At 43.7% G+C, this 17,290-nt stretch overlaps 1 protein-coding gene across 1 annotated transcript; it reads left to right on the plus strand.

The window, feature by feature from the left end:
* The first annotated feature begins 1,178 nt into the window (after positions 1–1,178).
* Positions 1,179–16,746, plus strand: LOC141082446 (uncharacterized). The gene is made up of 6 exons (XM_073566388.1): positions 1,179–1,205; positions 3,181–3,318; positions 3,401–3,524; positions 3,608–3,705; positions 3,901–3,991; positions 14,944–16,746. Exons 1-6 carry the CDS (start codon positions 1,179–1,181, stop codon positions 16,554–16,556), a joined length of 2,091 nt encoding a protein of 696 aa, XP_073422489.1. The 3' UTR covers positions 16,557–16,746.
* Positions 16,747–17,290: the final 544 nt, after the last annotated feature.

The following is a 17,290-nucleotide window of genomic DNA, read 5'->3' on the forward strand; positions in this document are numbered from 1 at the left end:
AGTTCCAGTTTGGTTTCATCAGACCATAGGACATTCTCCCAAAACTCCTCTGGATCATCCAAATGCTCTCTAGCAAACTTCAGACGGGCCCAGACATGTACAGGCTTAAGCAGTGGGACACGTCTGGCACTGCAGGATCTGAATCCATGGTGGCGTAGTGTGTTACTTATGGTAGGCCTTGTTACATTGGTCCCAGCTCTCTGCAGTTCATTCACTAGGTCCCCCCGCGTGGTTCTGGGATTTTTGCTCACCGTTCTTGTGATCATTCTGACCCCACGGGGTGGGATTTTGCGTGGAGCACCAGATCGAGGGAGATTATCAGTGGTCTTGTATGTCTTCCATTTTCTAATTATTGCTCCCACAGTTGATTTCTTCACTCCAAGCTGGTTGGCTATTGCAGATTCAGTCTTCCCAGCCTGGTGCAGGGCTACAATTTTGTTTCTGGTGTCCTTTGACAGCTCTTTGGTCTTCACCATAGTGGAGTTTGGAGTCAGACTGTTTGAGGGTGTGCACAGGTGTCTTTTTATACTGATAACAAGTTTAAACAGGTGCCATTACTACAGGTAATGAGTGGAGGAAAGAGGAGACTCTTAAAGAAGAAGTTACAGGTCTGTGAGAGCCAGAAATCTTGATTGCTTGTTTCTGACCAAATACTTATTTTCCACCATAATATGCAAATAAAATGAAAAAAAAACAGACAATGTGATTTTCTGGATTTTTTTTTCTCAGTTTGTCTCCCATAGTTGAGGTCTACCTATGATGTAAATTACAGACGCCTCTCATCTTTTTAAGTGGTGGAACTTGCACTATTGCTGACTGACTAAATACTTTTTTCCCCACTGTATGTGGAGTGCGGCTCTGCAGGTGGAGGTATGTGGAGATTCCCCATTACTGAGCGCAGGGGACATTAACCCCTTCTGCACTGAGACTCTGTATAAGAATCATCACGTTTCTGTTTCCTGTAATAGATACATACGACCCCACTATGGAGGACAGGCAGTGAGGAGACGGAGTGTTCTCATAGTACAGGGCCCCTTTCTTGGCCCCACACAGTGTAATGCCCCCATTATGCCCCTGTAAGCAGGGTTCTGCCCCACACCCAGCTGCCTCGGGCACTTTACCATGGCCGGTACCTCACATTCCTCCCCGCACCCCTTTCCTTTGGGGCTATGGCTACCATGGCAGACACTGAGGCCCCTGATCATGTGACCCCTGACTCCTCCCCTCTTGTGACCTCATCACAGGTCCTGTGCACAGAGCAGTCATATATGTGGCGGACGCTCCTGGACCTTCTGCTTTCTGGGCCGGTTCCTCCTGTGAGTCCTATTAACCCTTTCGCTCCCTGTCTTCTCCTTTCTGACAGGACAATCTCTGAATTCGGACAGTGTGACAGGAATTTCAGCAATGTGGAAGGAAAAAATGACAATTTTCCTGTTTTCCTCACAGAAATGTGACTTTCCCCCCAATGTATCATTGTCCTAAAGGTGACAGGAGAGCTGAGGCCGCACAGTGCGCTGTGTCTCCTGAGTGCCGATACCCCACAGGCTCGGGAGGGAAGGGGCGCCATTGTGGCTGGGATAGACGGCGGACGCCGTGTGACGTGTGAAGAGCGCTGACACCAGAACAGCAGAGACCCCACAAGTGGCCCCATGTTACCCCCTCCACCTCTGGGGGGCTCATCTAGGGGGCCGGGAGGATTATTAACCATCAGGGGGTCACAGAATTGTGTAACATTGAGCGGAGGAATGAAATGTTCCCACTAAAATGTCGCTCCGTCCCCAAGTCTGTAATTATCAAATGGGAGAAGAGGAGAAAACAGAAACCACTTGTTCCACAATTTCCCCTGAGCGCCGATACCCCATAAGGGGCCGGACACTCCTCAGGAGGGAAGGAGCGCCGTCTGACCGGGCAGAGTCTGCTCTTATGGTGTTAGAGGATCACATTATCAGAGCCCCCAATAAGAGGTGCCATGTTACACCCGCCACCTCTAAATTACGCATCTTTCTCCTAGAATTTTATACCATTGGGCGATAAGGAAAAAATAATTACATTTTACCAGAAAAAACAGTTTTCTCCCCAGAGCAGCCATAGAAGCTGTCAGTGCTGAGAGAGACTGGATTGTTACAGGAGCTTGAAGAAGGAGCCGCTGTGCTCTGCAAGCTGCAAACATACTATTATCTGGTTATAAAGGCGTCACTCCTAGAATAGTTATATCATCATTGGGCAGAAAAGTCTTCACATCGATCTTGTAATATAGGAAAGTCTAAGGCCAGAAATAAACCCCATAAATCACTGTACATGGAGACTTTGGGATCAGATCATTTCTGTCCGTTGTGATTGTGGAAACAAAAAATCTTTTCTAAAAGCCTCAAACTTCTGTGTGTGACTCAGAGCTGAGATCTAACGTGAGAGAAGATTCCAGTGCGGGGAAGACGGGAAACCTTCATATAGATGGCCGGTGGGGATGGAGGCAGTGACCGACTCTGCCCAAATCTGTCTCTAGAGCCGCAGTAGAAGATGAAGATGTCGTCCTCATCATGAAGGAGTTATTTCTCATGTCGCGTGTAATGAATATCTCCTGCAGTATTGCTAATGCCGATTCCAGGGTCGGTAATGAGACGAGAATTAGCGTTATGGAAGATGAGTCTATGAGGAACGTGTTCAGCTGCCGACTCCGAGGAGGAAACTGCTTGTTGTCTGTGGCCTAAATATATAGGTTTTATTAGTAGATGTCAGGGGAGAAAACTAAACCCTGTAAGATAATAAATCTCCTCATATGTTTCCCTTATTATCTCCAGTAATTGTATTATTACACAGGATTCTTATGATGTTACATCGGATCATCTTCTTCTCATTCAGGTCTCTACAATATCGGATCCTCTCAGTGAAGATCTTCTACAGAAGAGAATTTTCCTGATTTACCCATCAAGGATGGATATGGACAGAGACAAGATGGCGGAGAGGATGTTACACCTCACCCTAGAGATCCTCTTCCGTCTCACTGGAGAGGTGAGAGATTCTGATGACGTCACATTACATCATTCTTATCTATGGGAATAACAGATGGACAGAACTGGAGCGGTGAGGACTCTGGAAATGTCTGTAGTGAGATTTATTAATGTGTCTCTCCATAACCAGGATTACACAGTGGTGAAGAAGACCTCTAGTGTTCGCTGTCAGGACCCTGTGTCTGAGGGATGTGGAAGACCCCTGAGCCCATTCACGGGACCTCCACCTCACCCCCTGATCCATGAGGACATCAATGACCAGAAGATCCTAGAACTCATCTACAAGATGATTGAGCTGCTGACTGGAGAGGTGACACTGCTGGGAATGCTGGGACATTATACAGTAACACTATGAAGGGATCGGGGGATGACGGTATCATTGTATGTATCAGGTTCCTATAAGGTGTCAGGATGTCGCTGTCTATTTCTCCATGGAGGAGTGGGAGTATTTAGTAGGACACAGAGATCTGTATAAGAACGTCATAATGGAGGTTCCCCAGCCCCTCACATCTCCAGGTAGTAGACAGGACTAAATACACACGGCCTATAATTATCTGTATGTAGAGAATGAATTCAGTCCCTGTATGTGTTTCCTCCAGATCTATCCAGTAAGAGGACAACACCAGAGAGATGTCCCCTTCCTCTTCTTCCACCGGACTGTAAGCAAGAAGATCCCAGTGCTCCTCAGGATCCTCAGGTAGATGGAGAGGTGTCAGGAGATCTCCCCTATGATGTGTAGACGGCTGTGAAGGTCTTGTGCTCAGTCTTGTTTTATCCACCAGTATTATATGTTTTATACTTGTGTAATGAGAACGGTGGAAATGGCAGGATTAGAGCTGGTCATAGATGGGACTTCTCCATCTGTCGGTGACTTTTACAATATTTGTTTCAGGGTGAAGATCTGACCCATATTAATACTACAGAGACATATGTGAGGGGTGATGAGTGGTGTAAAGAGGAGATTCCCACATATGACTACCCAGGTGAGTAGTAACCACTGAATGCAGAGAAGTCACAGATTCCTCTCAGTCACCGGCTGTGGCTGCTTTATCGGTGGTGTAGTCCGGCCGTACCATGATCGCCATTTTGTCTCTAGACCACAACATTCTCCTCCACCCAAAACTGTTCAATTGACTTTGGGTATTGAAAGTCCTTTTCTATAGACCTTACAACCAATTACATTGTTTTTGATCCTAAGGAATTCAGATTACTGCACAATCTCTCCTGAAATGGGGAGCAATATTATTTTCTCTAATCTTCTGCTCAGGATTCATAGTAGCTCCAATGGTCCACCATAAATGAGGGCAACTCTGGTTTACTGTTGTGTAATCTGTATTTGTAGTTTTCAGTTAATGAGATTCTCGTGCTCTGGGGCGGGGCTGTGGGTGGGATGTGGGCGGGGCTTTATGTGGTGCTCTGATTACATATTCCTCTGTATTGGCTTATGACAGGTCGCTGACCCCTCACTGACCTGCCCCCATTATTACATAATGCATATAATAGCATTGATATTATTGGTGATAATGCCTATAATATTGTGGCTATTGTGAGGCTTAGAAAAAAATTACATCCAGCAAAATGTCACCGGCGATGGCGGCGCCTGCACAGTAGCCTCTATATCAACTGTATCAATTGTTTTCGTTAGGAAGTTATAAGGGTTAAAAGTTGACCAGCGATTTCTCATTTTTACAACAAAATTTACAACACCATTTTTTAGGGACCACCTCACATTTGAAGTGAGTTTTGGGGGTCAATATGACAGAAAATACCCAAAAGTGACACCATTGTAAAACTGCACCCCTCCAGGTGCTGAAAACCACATTCAAGAAGTTTATTAACCCTTCAGGGGCTTCACAGGAATGAATGGAATGTGGAAGAAAAAAACATTTACTTTTCTTTCACAAAAATTTTCCTTTAGACCTAATTTTTTTTCACTTTCGCAAGGGTAACAGGAGTAAATGGACTATACAATTTGTTGTGCAATTTCTCCTGAGCTCGCCGATACCCCATATGTGGGAGAATACTACTCTTTGGGCGCATGGCAGGGCTCGGAAGGGAAGGGGTGCCATATTGGAGAGCAGATTTTGCTGGAATTGTTTGTGGGTGACATGTCACATTGTCAGAGCCCCTGAGGTGCCAGAACAGCATAAGCCCCCAAAAGTGACTGCATTTTACCAAATACTTCCCTGAATGAATTCTTCTAGTGGTGCAGTGAGTATACTGACACCACAGCTGTTCCATAGAAAATTTTACTATTGGGCAGTGAAGAAAAAATAATTACTGTATTTTTTCGGACTATAAGACGCACCCCAAATTTTCAAAAGGAAAATAGGGGAAAAAATATGCTAAATGGGGGTTCATCTATCAGTCTGAATTCAGCTTACCGGGGGGAATCAGCACAGGTGCAAGAGTGGACACAGAGGTTGTTTGATGGTCCAGGCTGGTGTGGTGGCCTCCGGAAAATCCCATCCCAGGCTGGGGCGGCAGCGCTCTGTGCTGGGGCGGTGGCACTCTGTGTTGGGGCGGTGGCACTCTGTGCTGGGGCGGTGGCACTCTGTGCTGGGGCGGTGGCACTCTGTGCTGGGGCGGTGGCTCTCTGTGCTGGGGCGGCGGCGCTCTGTGCTGGGGCGGCGGTGGCAGCGCTCTGTGCTGGGGCGGTGGCACTCTGTGCTGGGGCGGTGGCACTCTTTGCTGCGTGAGGGGCTCTGCCGCCATTATGTCAAAGCCAGAGGCCCCTGCTGCTCCATTGCTGTGATGCGGTGGCCTCCGGCAAAATGGCAGCTGGGGTGGCGCATGCTCACATTCAGATCTCGGCAACGAGATCTTGGGATGAGATCTGATTCTGAGCATGCGCCGCCCACAGTGGTAATTTTTCCAGAGACCACTGCGGGGGTCTCCGGGCTTTGACAAAATGCCGGCGGAGCCCTCCACGCAGCACAGAGCGCCGCCGCAACATTTGTAAGTATATTCCGACTATAAAACACACCATTTCCACCCCCCAAATTTCTTGGGAAAAAATGTGTCTTATAGTCTTATGGTATATTTTTACCACTAAAATGTTGTTTTACCCCAGATTTTACATTGGAAAATAGATAGATAGGTAAATGTTCACTACACCCATAGATGAATTCACAGAGGGGTGTAATTTCCAATTCCCAGAGGGGTGTCATTTCCAAAATGGGGTCACTTCAGGGGGGAATCTGCTGTTATGGCACTTTGGAGATCCGCTAAGTGCCAGAACAACAGAATCCTCCTGAAGTGACCCCATTTTGGAAATGACACCCCTCTGAGAATTCATCTATAATAATAATCATTTTATTTCTATAGCGCCGACATATTCCGCAGCACTTTACATTTCAGAGGGGATTTGTACAGACAATAGACATTACAGCATAACAATAATCACATAGATCATAACAGATACCAAGAGGAATGAGGGCCCTGCTCGCAAGCTTACAATCTATGAGGAAAGAGGTAGACACGAAAGGTGGGTGGTAACAGTTGCCCTGATTGTATGGACCAGCCATAATGTTAAGTGTGTAACAGTACAGACACAGAGGACTAATGGATGCATAAAGCATGTGGGAACATGATGCGGGAAACCTGGTTATGGTGCAACTTTTGGCTGTGCCACACAGGGATAGATTAGGTTAATGTGTTGAGGTGGTAGGACAGTCTGAATAAATGCATTTTAAGGGCACTATATCTATGGATATAGTGACCATTTTCACTACATGGATGATTTCCAGAAACACGTAGAGGAAGTTTTAGAGCAAAAATGTCATTGTAGTGCCCAATATATTGTGCCCAGCTTGTGTCTCTGGAGACCTCCCCCCACCTACCCCCGGAAATTGTTAAGTCCGCTCTACTCAAATGTGTCTGTCACTAAATAATCCAAATGCTTGAATGGCAAAACAGTTCAAAAACGTGGTTCTGTGTGGAAGATTGTAAAGCCGTCATGGAGGCATAAGGCTGGCAATGATGGGCATTGTGGGTAATAATAGCGGGTATCATGCCTCATTCCTCTCTAGGAACATACACGACATCTTCTCTGGGGGTTCTTTCTTGTTTCAGATACTGGGATGAGTGCAATAAAATGTCGCTCAGTGAGTCTTTTAGAATCTGAAGATGTGAGAAGATTGGCGGGGACAAAATTATCAAAAACAAGATTTTCAGTGACCTTTTCCTGATAATCAAGGAAAGTGTCTGCATTTCCGTTTTTTTTGCATAACCCAAAAGATTTATATGTGGCTACGTTAAACAAATACATGACTAACTTTTTATACCAGATATATGGTTTTCTTGATACCTGGTATGGCTGTAAAACCTGATCTGCAAGGTCCACACCCCCACTTCCCTCCCTTATCCTCCCCTCTTTTGAAGTCCACTCTGTCTGCATCTATTCTCCCTCCAACCTCCAAGTGGCCGTCATATACCGACATCCAGGCCCGGCCACTGCCTTCATTGACCAATTCTTTACCTGGCTCCTTCACTTCCTCTCTGCTGACATTCCCACCATCATCATGGGTGACTTCAACATCCCCATTGACACCCACCAGTCAACTGCCTCCAAACTCCTGTCCCTTACTTCATCTTTTGGACTTACTCAGTGGTCCTCCTCAGCCACCCACACAGACGGACACACATTAGACCTGGTCTTCACCAGCCTCTGCTCTCTTTCTAACTTCACCACCTCCCCTCTTCCTCTATCCGACTCACTTTCTCATCCCTGTCCTCTCCTGTCATCCAAGTCCAGCAACATGTGCACCCCCGCAGAAACCTTGCACACCTAGACACCCACACGCTCTCTGACTCTATTCTACCACTGTCCTCCATATCCTCACTCCACGACACAGACACTGCCACTAATTTCTACAATGCCATCGACTCGGTCGCCCCTGTCATGCATAACAGAGTGCGACAAATCAATGGACAACCCTGGTACAATAACATCACTAAAATGCTTCAGCAAGCATCCAGAATTGCTGAACGGCGCTGGAAGAAAACACATTCTCAAGACGACTTCACTGCACTCAAACAAGCAACACTCGCATTCAAATCTGCCCTCACCTCTGCTAAACAGGCCTTCTTTACATCCCTTGTATCTTCCTTATCCCACAACCCCAAACAATTGTTCAATACTTTTAACTCCCTCCTCCGCCCACCACTGCCCCCTCCAACTTCCCTAATCTCTGCCGAGTACTTTGCCGCACACTTCAAAAACAAGATAGACCAAACACAGCAAGTCTTTATTGCCCAACCACCACAACCCCTTTGTATACCAGACCAATGCCCAAACCCCATAACCTCCTTATCTAACATCACTGAAGGGGAGCTTGCTCATCTTCTCTCCAAATCACACCTCACCACTTTTGCACTTGACCCTATCCCATCCCACCTCCTCCCCAACATCACCACCACTCTTATCCCATCCCTAACCCACCTCTTCAACCTATCACTAACTTCTGGTACCTTCCCTTCTGCTTTCAAACATGCCACAATCACACCTATCCTTAAAAAGCCAACCCTCGATCCAACAGCCACGTCCAGCTATCGCCCAATATCACTGCTCCCGTTCGCATCTAAACTTCTGGAGCAGCATGTCCACGCTGAACTTTCCTCCCACCTCTCATCTAACTTGCTCTTTGACAATCTACAATCTGGCTTCCGCCCCCATCATTCCACTGAGACAGCCCTGACCAAAATTACCAACGACCTACTTGCAGCCAAAGCTAACGGACAATACTCTATACTTCTCCTTCTAGACCTGTCCTCTGCTTTCGACACAGTTGACCACTGCCTCCTACTACAGATCCTCTCCTCCTTTGGCATCAAAAACTTCGCCCTATCCTGGATCTCCTCATACCTTTCCAACCGCACATTCAGTGTCTCCCACTCCCACACTACCTCCTCATCCCACCCTCTCTCTGCTGGAGTCCCCCAAGGCTCTGTTCTAGGACCCCCACTCTTCTCAATCTACACACTTGGCCTGGGGCAACTCATAAAGTCCCACGGATTCCTGTGCCACCTTTATGCCGATGATACGCAGATCTACCTCTCTGGCCCAGACGTCACCTCTCTGCTCTCCAGAATCCCAGAGTGTCTATCAGCCATATCCTTCTTCTTCTCCTCTCACTTCCTCAAACTCAATGTGGACAAATCTGAACTAATCATCTTTCCACCATCTCACAGATCTTCCTTACCCGACCTTTCTATAACAATTGATGACATCATGCTTTCCCCCGTACCGGAGGTCCGCTGCCTCGGAGTAACCCTTGACTTTGCCCTGTCCTTCAAACCACACATCCAAGCTCTCTCCACCTCCTGTCGCCTCCAGCTCAAAAATATTTCCAGAATCCATCCCTTCCTCAACCCTCAATCTACTAAACTACTTGTGCATGCCCTCATCTCCCGCCTCGACTATTGCAACATCCTTTTCTGTGGCCTCCCTGCTAACACCCTCGAACCTCTCCAGTCCATCCTCAACTCTGCCGCCCGAGTAATTCATCTCTCTCCTCACTAATCCTCCGCTTCTCCCCTCTGCAAATCTCTTCACTGGCTCCCATTCCCTCAGCGTATCCAATTCAAATTACTAATACTGACCTACAAGGCCATCTGCAACCTGTCTCCTCCATACATCTCTGAACTAATCTCCCGATACCTTCCCTCACGTAATCTCCGGTCCTCCCAAGACCTCCTTCTCACCTCCACACATTCGTCCTCACCCAACTGCCTCCAAGACTTCTCACGAATAGCCCCCATCCTCTGGAATTCCCTGCCCCAACACGTCCGGCTAACCACACTCGGATCCATCAAACGGAACCTGAAAACCCACCTCTTCAGGATAGCCTACAGCCTGCAATCATCCCCACTGCCTCCTCACCACTACTGGAGCTACCGCCTCTCCATCACTGGAGCAGCTGCAACCCCCCAACTTACTGTTTCCTTCCCCACCATCCTGTAGCATGTAAGCCCACCATCGCCGGTGACATTTTTCTGGATGTCATTTTTTTTTCTAAGCCTCACAATAGCCATAATATTATAGGCATTATCACCAATAATATCAATGCTATTATATGCATTATGTAATAATGGGGGGCAGGTCAGTGAGGGATCAGCGACCTGTCATAAGCCAATACAGATGAATATGTAAGCAGAGCACCACATATTCATATTGTATAAAAGCGTCAAAATGTAAAAAAAGCATACATGAGGTATCGCTGTAATCGTATTAACCCGAAGAATAAAACCGCTTTATCAATTTTACCACACGCGGAACGGTGTAAACGCACCCCTCAGAAGAAATTCATGAAATGCTGTTTTTTTTGTTCATTTTGCGTCCCAAAAATCAGAATAAAAAGCGATCAAAAGATGTCACATACCCGAACATGATACCAATAAAAGCGTCAACTCGTTCCGCAAAAAATAAGACCTCACATGACTCTGTGGGCCAAAATATGGAAAAATTATAGCTCTCAAAATGTGGTGATGCAAAAACTATTTTTGCAATAAAAAGTGTCTTTTAGCGTGTGACAGCTGCCAAGCGTAAAAACCCGCAATAAATAGTAAATCAAACCCCCCGTTATCACCCCCTTAGTTAGGGAAAAATAATAAAATTAAAAGAAAATGTATTTATTTCCATTTTCCCATTTGGGTTAGGGTTAAGGCTAGGGCTAAGGTTAGGGTTATGGTTAGGGCTAGGGCTGAGATTAGGGTTAGGGGTGTGTTGGGGTTAGGGTTGGAGTTATAATTGGGGGGTTTCCACTGTTTGGGAACATCAGGTGCTCTCCAAACGCAACATGGCGTCTGATCTCAATTCCAGCCAATTCTGCGTTAAAAAAGTTAAACGGTGGTCCTTCCCTTCCAAGCTCTGCCATGCGCCCAAACAGTGGTTTACCCCTACATATGGGGTATCAGCCTACTCAGGAGAAATTGCACAACAACTTTTGGGGTCCAATTTCTCCTGTTACCCTTGGGGAAATAAAACATTAGGAGCAAAAATATCATTTTTGTGGAAAAAAATATAATTTTTTTTATTTGTATGGCTCTACATTATAAAGTTCTGTGAAGCACTTGGGGGGTTCAAAGTGCTCACCACACATCTAGATAAATTCCTTGGGGGGGTCTAGTTTCCAAAATGGTGTCATTTGTGGGGGTTTCCACTGCTTAGGCACATTAGGGGCTCTCCAAATGCAACATGGCGTCCGATCTCAATTCCAGCCAAAAAAGTAAAATGGCACTGCTTCCCTTCCGAGCTCTGCCGTGCACCCAAATAGTGTTTTATCTCCACATATGGGGTATCAGCGTACTCAGGACAAGTTGCACAATAAATTGTTGGTGAAAAGATCATTTTTTTGGCAAAAATATGTTTTTTTTAATTGTACGGCTGTACATTATAAACTTCTGTGAAGCCCATGTGGGTTCATAGTTCTAACCACATATCTTGATAAGTTCGTTGGGGGGGTCTAGTTTCCAAAATGGGGTCACTTGTGGGGAGTTTCCACTGTTTGGGCACATCAGGGTCTCTCCAAATGTGACGTGGTGTCCGATCTCAATTCCAGCCAATTTTGTGTTGAAAAATTCAAACGGCGCTCGTTCCCTTCCGAGTTCTGCCATGCGTCGAAACAGTGGTTCCCCCCACATATCAGGTATCAGCGTACTCAGGACAAATTGCACAATAACTTTTCCAGTCCAATTTCTCCTGTTACCTTTGGTAAAATAAAAAAAATGGACCTGAAGTAATTTTTTTGTGAAAAAAGTTAAATGTTCATTTTTTTAAAAACATTCAAAAAAATTCCTGTGAAGCACCTGAAGGGTTAATAAACTTCTTGATTGTGGTTTTGAGCACCTTGAGGGGTGCAGTTTTTAGAATGGTGTCACTTTTGGGTATTTTCTATCATATAGACCCCTCAACGTGGCTTCAAATGTGATGTGGTCCATAAAAATAAAATGGTGTTGTAAAAATGAGAAATCGCTGGTCAACTTTTAACCCTTATAACTTCCTAACAAAAAAACTTTTGGTTCCAAAATTGTGCTGATGTAAAGTAAACATGTGGGAAATGTTACTTATTGAGTTTTTTGTGTGCCATATCTCTGCGATTTAAGGGCATTAAAATTCAAAGTTGGAAAATTGCAAAAATTTTCGAAATTTTCACCAAATCTCCATTTTTTTCACGAATAAACGCAAATTATATGTATGAAATTTTACCACTAACATGAAGTGCAATATCTCACGAGAAAACAATGTCAGAATCACCAGGATCTATGAAAACGTTCTAGAGTTATTACCTCATAAAGGGACAGTGGTCAGAATTGTAAAAATTGGCCTGGGCATTAAGGTGCAAACCACCATTGGGGGTAAAGGGGTTAAGAACTTTTCTGTCAAGTCTTTGATGATGGTTCCAATTTTGAATAGTCTGTCATGTTCTGGGGCATTTCTGGGCAGGCATTGACTATTGTTGTTAAAATGCTAAAATCTCATGAGCATCTCATAACGGGTCCTCGGAAGAACGGCAGAAAACATTGAGGTGGTTTGAACAGGGCGGTTGGACCAATAGGACAGAATGCTCATTTTTTTTAACAAGCCCCATAGCGAATGTAAGTCCTAAAATGTTTTCATTTCTAGACAGGAAAGATATATATCTTTGTACCGTGTTAGCCAGTAGATAGAAGAATATTTAGAATTGAGAGTCCTCAGTGGTTGATACCTTTTAATTTGGGCGGCACGGTGGCTCAGTGGTTCAAATCCCACCAAGGACAACATCTGCAAGGAGTTTGTATGTTCTCCCTGTGTTTGCGTGGGTTTCCTCCGGGTACTCCGGTTTCCTCCCACATTCTAAAGACATACTGATAGGGAATTTAGATTGTGAGCCCCATCGGGGACAGTGATGATAATGTGTGCAAACTGTAAAAGCGCTGCGGAATATGTTAGCGCTATATCAAAATAAAGATTATTAAGATTATTATTATTTTAATTTCTAACTGTTATCCATTAAAAGGTATCAACCACTGAGGACTCTCAATTCTAAATATTCTTCTTTTATTTCTAGACATTTGTTGGTGTCCATAAATTCGACCTAACATAATAGGATTGTGGATTCTGGCAGATGAATTGGGACGCATATACATTTGTAGGACAATATGCTCTAGCAAGCTATCTCTCAGAAACAAATTTTTAAAAAAATTGGTCCGAAATTTTCCACCTCCACATTTATACCAGTAATGGCATTAAAATTAGAGATGAATGGAGTAGCCGACTCCTCCCATCTGGGAAATGCTACATCAAGAGGCAAAGCCCCTTGGACATTGGTGTGCGCCAATTCACGAGCACTAGGGACAGCGCTAGTACTGGGCATTGTTCCCTGAGTTGGAGACATTTCTCCAGAAGCGCTATTTGTCCTTCTTGTTGTACTGGTCCTTGTGTGTGAGGATGGACCAGAATCACTGCTCATTTCTGAGCTATCACTGTCGCTGCTACTAAAGCCCTCGAAATCCACATCACCATCTGACACTGCACTTTCTTCACTGTCAGAACATAAAAGTGCATAAGCCTCCTCTGCGCTATAATACTGACCGGCCATTTTATTCTTTTTTTTTTTTTCCCGAAATAGAAAACTCTGACGTGACCAAATTATTGGGAAGGCAATTGAGAAATGCCTAATTCTTTAGCCTACCCCTAACTTTAGAATAAACCTTAACTTTAGCCTAGCAGTAGCCCTAACACTAACCCTAACCATAGCACTAACCCTAACCTGCCTTATCTGTTTTTGTACTTTATAGCACAATCGCTGACACAGCTGTTACCAGCAGCACTTGTAACACTGTTTCTCCTCTAATCTCTCGCTGCTACCACAAACTTTCCTAGTGAATTGTATCATTGGCTAGTGTGATGCTGATGTCATCAGGACCTGAACCAATCAGGTCTAGATGAGGTCACAGGAAGCTTTGTGCGCCAGAATCCCCTCGTTATAAGGTATGTGGAGGTCCCGATAAGCACAAAACCGCCGACCGTAGACAAATTTCGGTACTGCACAAAGCCCTGCTAGCGCTAACGTTTATCTACTGTTGGCGGTTACAAAGCGGTTAAATTAAGGGTACCAAAATTTCTGTCCAGGCCTATTTCATGAGTTTTATTTTTTTAAAATTCTGTGGAAGCATGGTTGAAAAGCAATGTCTGACTTTCATTTGTTCATTTTCATAGATTTTTGATTTATTGTTACTTTTGTCAGATTCAAGTTATTTCTGTGACCATTGTGGGTTTTTCTGTCATTAAACGAGGGGTACCAACAACATTGACCACGTGTGTAGGAGGAGTGAATATTTTGATTCCACAGTCACTTTCCGGAAATTAACACACAGTGGATGTTGGAGAGTGAAAATTACACATTTGCCATTTTCTTACCCAGCACATAGTGCCCAGATTGTGCTCCAGGAGACACACACCGCAAATTAAGTGGATTCTTCTCACTATAATATTGCTAAATACAGAGATCCTAAATGTTGTTTGCGCACACTGCAAGACTCCGAAGTGAGAGCGGATGTTGCTGGATCGGTTTATAGAAACCTTGTTGCTTTTCAACAGCCTTTGAGCCACTAATAGTGTGGGAACCTCTGTTTTTCCAATGACAGATGATGGACCTGAGTGGGGACTTGTTTTTTTGTGAGATGAGAATTGATATTATTTTTGCCTACATAACATTGATTGGTTTCTTTTTATTCGATATTTGGGAGGCAGAATGAACAAACAGTTGAACACCACACACTACTGGCTCATCCAACAAGGTTTTCTATTAGACTGTGAACTGTCATTGTCTTGGTAAATATTTAAAGTTTTTTACATAGCTTGCCATTTTTATGGAGAGTTTAAGTAGAAACATTCAAAAATATAAATATAAAACTCAAGGATATATTTTTTTTAAATTTGTTTTGATCTTAGCGGATGACTGTACCAGGAGATCAGATGGACAGCTGACATCTTCAATTTTTAAATCTGATGATCTTGAGATCCTACAAGATACAACTGAAGTGATTGCTATTACTCCAGATATACCATCATCCATTCACAGCAAAGATCTGTCATCTGATCCTTTGAAACAGGTCCCATCTTCTGATTCATTACTGACTACTAAAGGAAATCAAAGTCACAAAAAAGGCATTAAAAAACAAACTGCTCCTAAAGCAAAGAAGTCATTTTCATGTTCAGAATGTGGGAAATGTTTTACGTTGAAATCACGTCTTGTTAGACACCAAAGAACTCATGCAGGAGAGAAGCCTTTTTCATGTTCAGAATGTGGGAAATATTTTGCACATAAAACACATTTTGTTACACATCAGAGAACTCACACAGGGGAGAAGCCTTTTTCATGTTCAGAATGTTGGAAATGTTTTGCACATAAATCACATTTTGTTATACATCAGAGAACTCACACAGGGGAGAAGCCTTTTTCATGTTCAGAATGTGGGAAATGCTATGCACATAAATCACATTTTGTTACACATCAGAGAACTCACACAGGGGAGAAGCCTTTTTCATGTTCAGAATGTGGGAAATGCTTTGCACATAAATCATATTTGGTTACACATCAGAGAACTCACACAGGGGAGAAGCCTTTTTCATGCTCAGAATGTGAGAAATGTTTTACGTTTAAATCACGTCTTGTTAGACACCAAAGAACTCACACAGGAGAGAAGCCTTTTTCATGTTCAGAATGTGGGAAATGTTTTGCACATCAATCACTTTTTGTTACACATCAGAGAACTCACACAGGGGAGAAGCCTTTTTCATGCTCAGAATGTGGGAAATGTTTTTACCAGAAATCAGATTTGGTTAAGCACCATAGAACTCACACAGGGGAGAAGCCTTTCTCATGCTCAGAATGTGGGAAATGTTTTAACCAGAAATCACATTTTGTTACTCACTATAGAACTCACACAGGAGAGAAGCCTTTTTCATGCTCCAAATGTGGGAAATGTTTTTACCAGAAATCAGATTTGGTTAAGCACCAGAGAACTCACACAGGAGAGAAGCCTTTTTCCTGTTCAGATTGTGGGAAATGTTTTAACCAGAAATCACATTTTGTTACACACCAGAGAACTCACACAGGGGAGAAGCCTTTTTCCTGTTCTGAATGTGGGAAATGTTTTAACCAGAAAAGGAATCTTGATGAACACCAAAGAACTCACACAGGAGAGAAGCCTTTTTCATGTTCAGAATGTGGGAAATGTTTTACTGAGAATTCAAGTCTTGTTACACATGAGAGAATTCACACAGCAGATAAGCCATATTCATATTCAGAATGTGGGAAATATTTTAAATGTAAAATAAATCTTGATAGCCATCAAAGAACTCCCACAGGGAAGAAGCTTTTTTCCTGTTCAGAATGTGGGAAATGTTTTGCAGATAAATCACATTTTGTTACTCACCATAGAACTCACACAGGGGAGAAGCCTTTTTCCTGTTCAGAATGTGGGAAATATTTTAACCGGAAAGTGAATCTTGTTAGACATCAGAGAACACACACAGGGGAGAAGCCATTTTCATTTTCTTAATGTGGGAAATATTTTACTTGGAAATCAACTGTTAATAAACATCAGAGATGTCACAAAGGGGAGAAGACTTTTTTATGTTCATAATGTTGGAATAGGTTTAACCAAAACTGAATCTTCTTAAATGGGTTATCTCTTGTCATTCCTCATGTTTGCTGAAAAAAGAATAAAACTAAACTTTATTAATTCCAAATGTAAAGCTATACCTATAATTCACCCCCTGAAGGTTAGTCAGAAGGTGACTAATAGAAAAAACATGTACCCCACAGTTCAGTATATGGGGTGAGGTGACGTATACACACTCACTCTCCAAGCCTCTCATTTCTATGGGTTTCATCGTCCTCACCAAAGACGACTCTTTAATATTGACTTATATTGAAGTGAGACTAGGCAAAAAAAACTAAATTCATGTATCATCTTATCCAAAACAGTCAGACAACTAGCCCCATATAGGCAGATCCCAGACCTCAAACTATATACTGTGTAAGTTTATAAGCCCCTCCAGTGTCAGGAATAGATAGTATGTGACAATACAGTATAATTCTTGTGTTTTCTCCTATAGGGACTGCCCTAGTTTGGTAATGTAACTGCTGTTAATTAGTAGTGCAGACAAATTGTCCTAGACTAAACTCCGTTTTCAGACGGCCCAATATGTACCACTCAGGGAAAACTCACCTGCTCCAAAGATCATTAGCAGCTTCTAACTAATGGCCATGCTGCGGTCTGTCAAAGAATGA

This window comes from Dendrobates tinctorius, unplaced genomic scaffold (genome assembly GCF_039654945.1).
Source record: "Dendrobates tinctorius isolate UK_male_01 unplaced genomic scaffold, ASM3965494v1 ptg000017l, whole genome shotgun sequence".
NCBI classification, from domain to species: Eukaryota; Metazoa; Chordata; class Amphibia; order Anura; family Dendrobatidae; genus Dendrobates; species Dendrobates tinctorius.

What these genes read in the sequence shown, in the direction of transcription:
- LOC141082446 (XM_073566388.1), top strand. Translation starts at nt 1,179, where the DNA reads ATGGCAGACACTGAGGCCCCTGATCAT. An exon ending in ACACTGAGGCCCCTGATCAT is followed by an intron (nt 1,206 to 3,180) that starts GTGACCCCTGAC and finishes GTTCGCTGTCAG; the next exon opens with GACCCTGTGTCTGAGGGATG. An exon ending in CCAGCCCCTCACATCTCCAG is followed by an intron (nt 3,525 to 3,607) that starts GTAGTAGACAGG and finishes TGTTTCCTCCAG; the next exon opens with ATCTATCCAGTAAGAGGACA.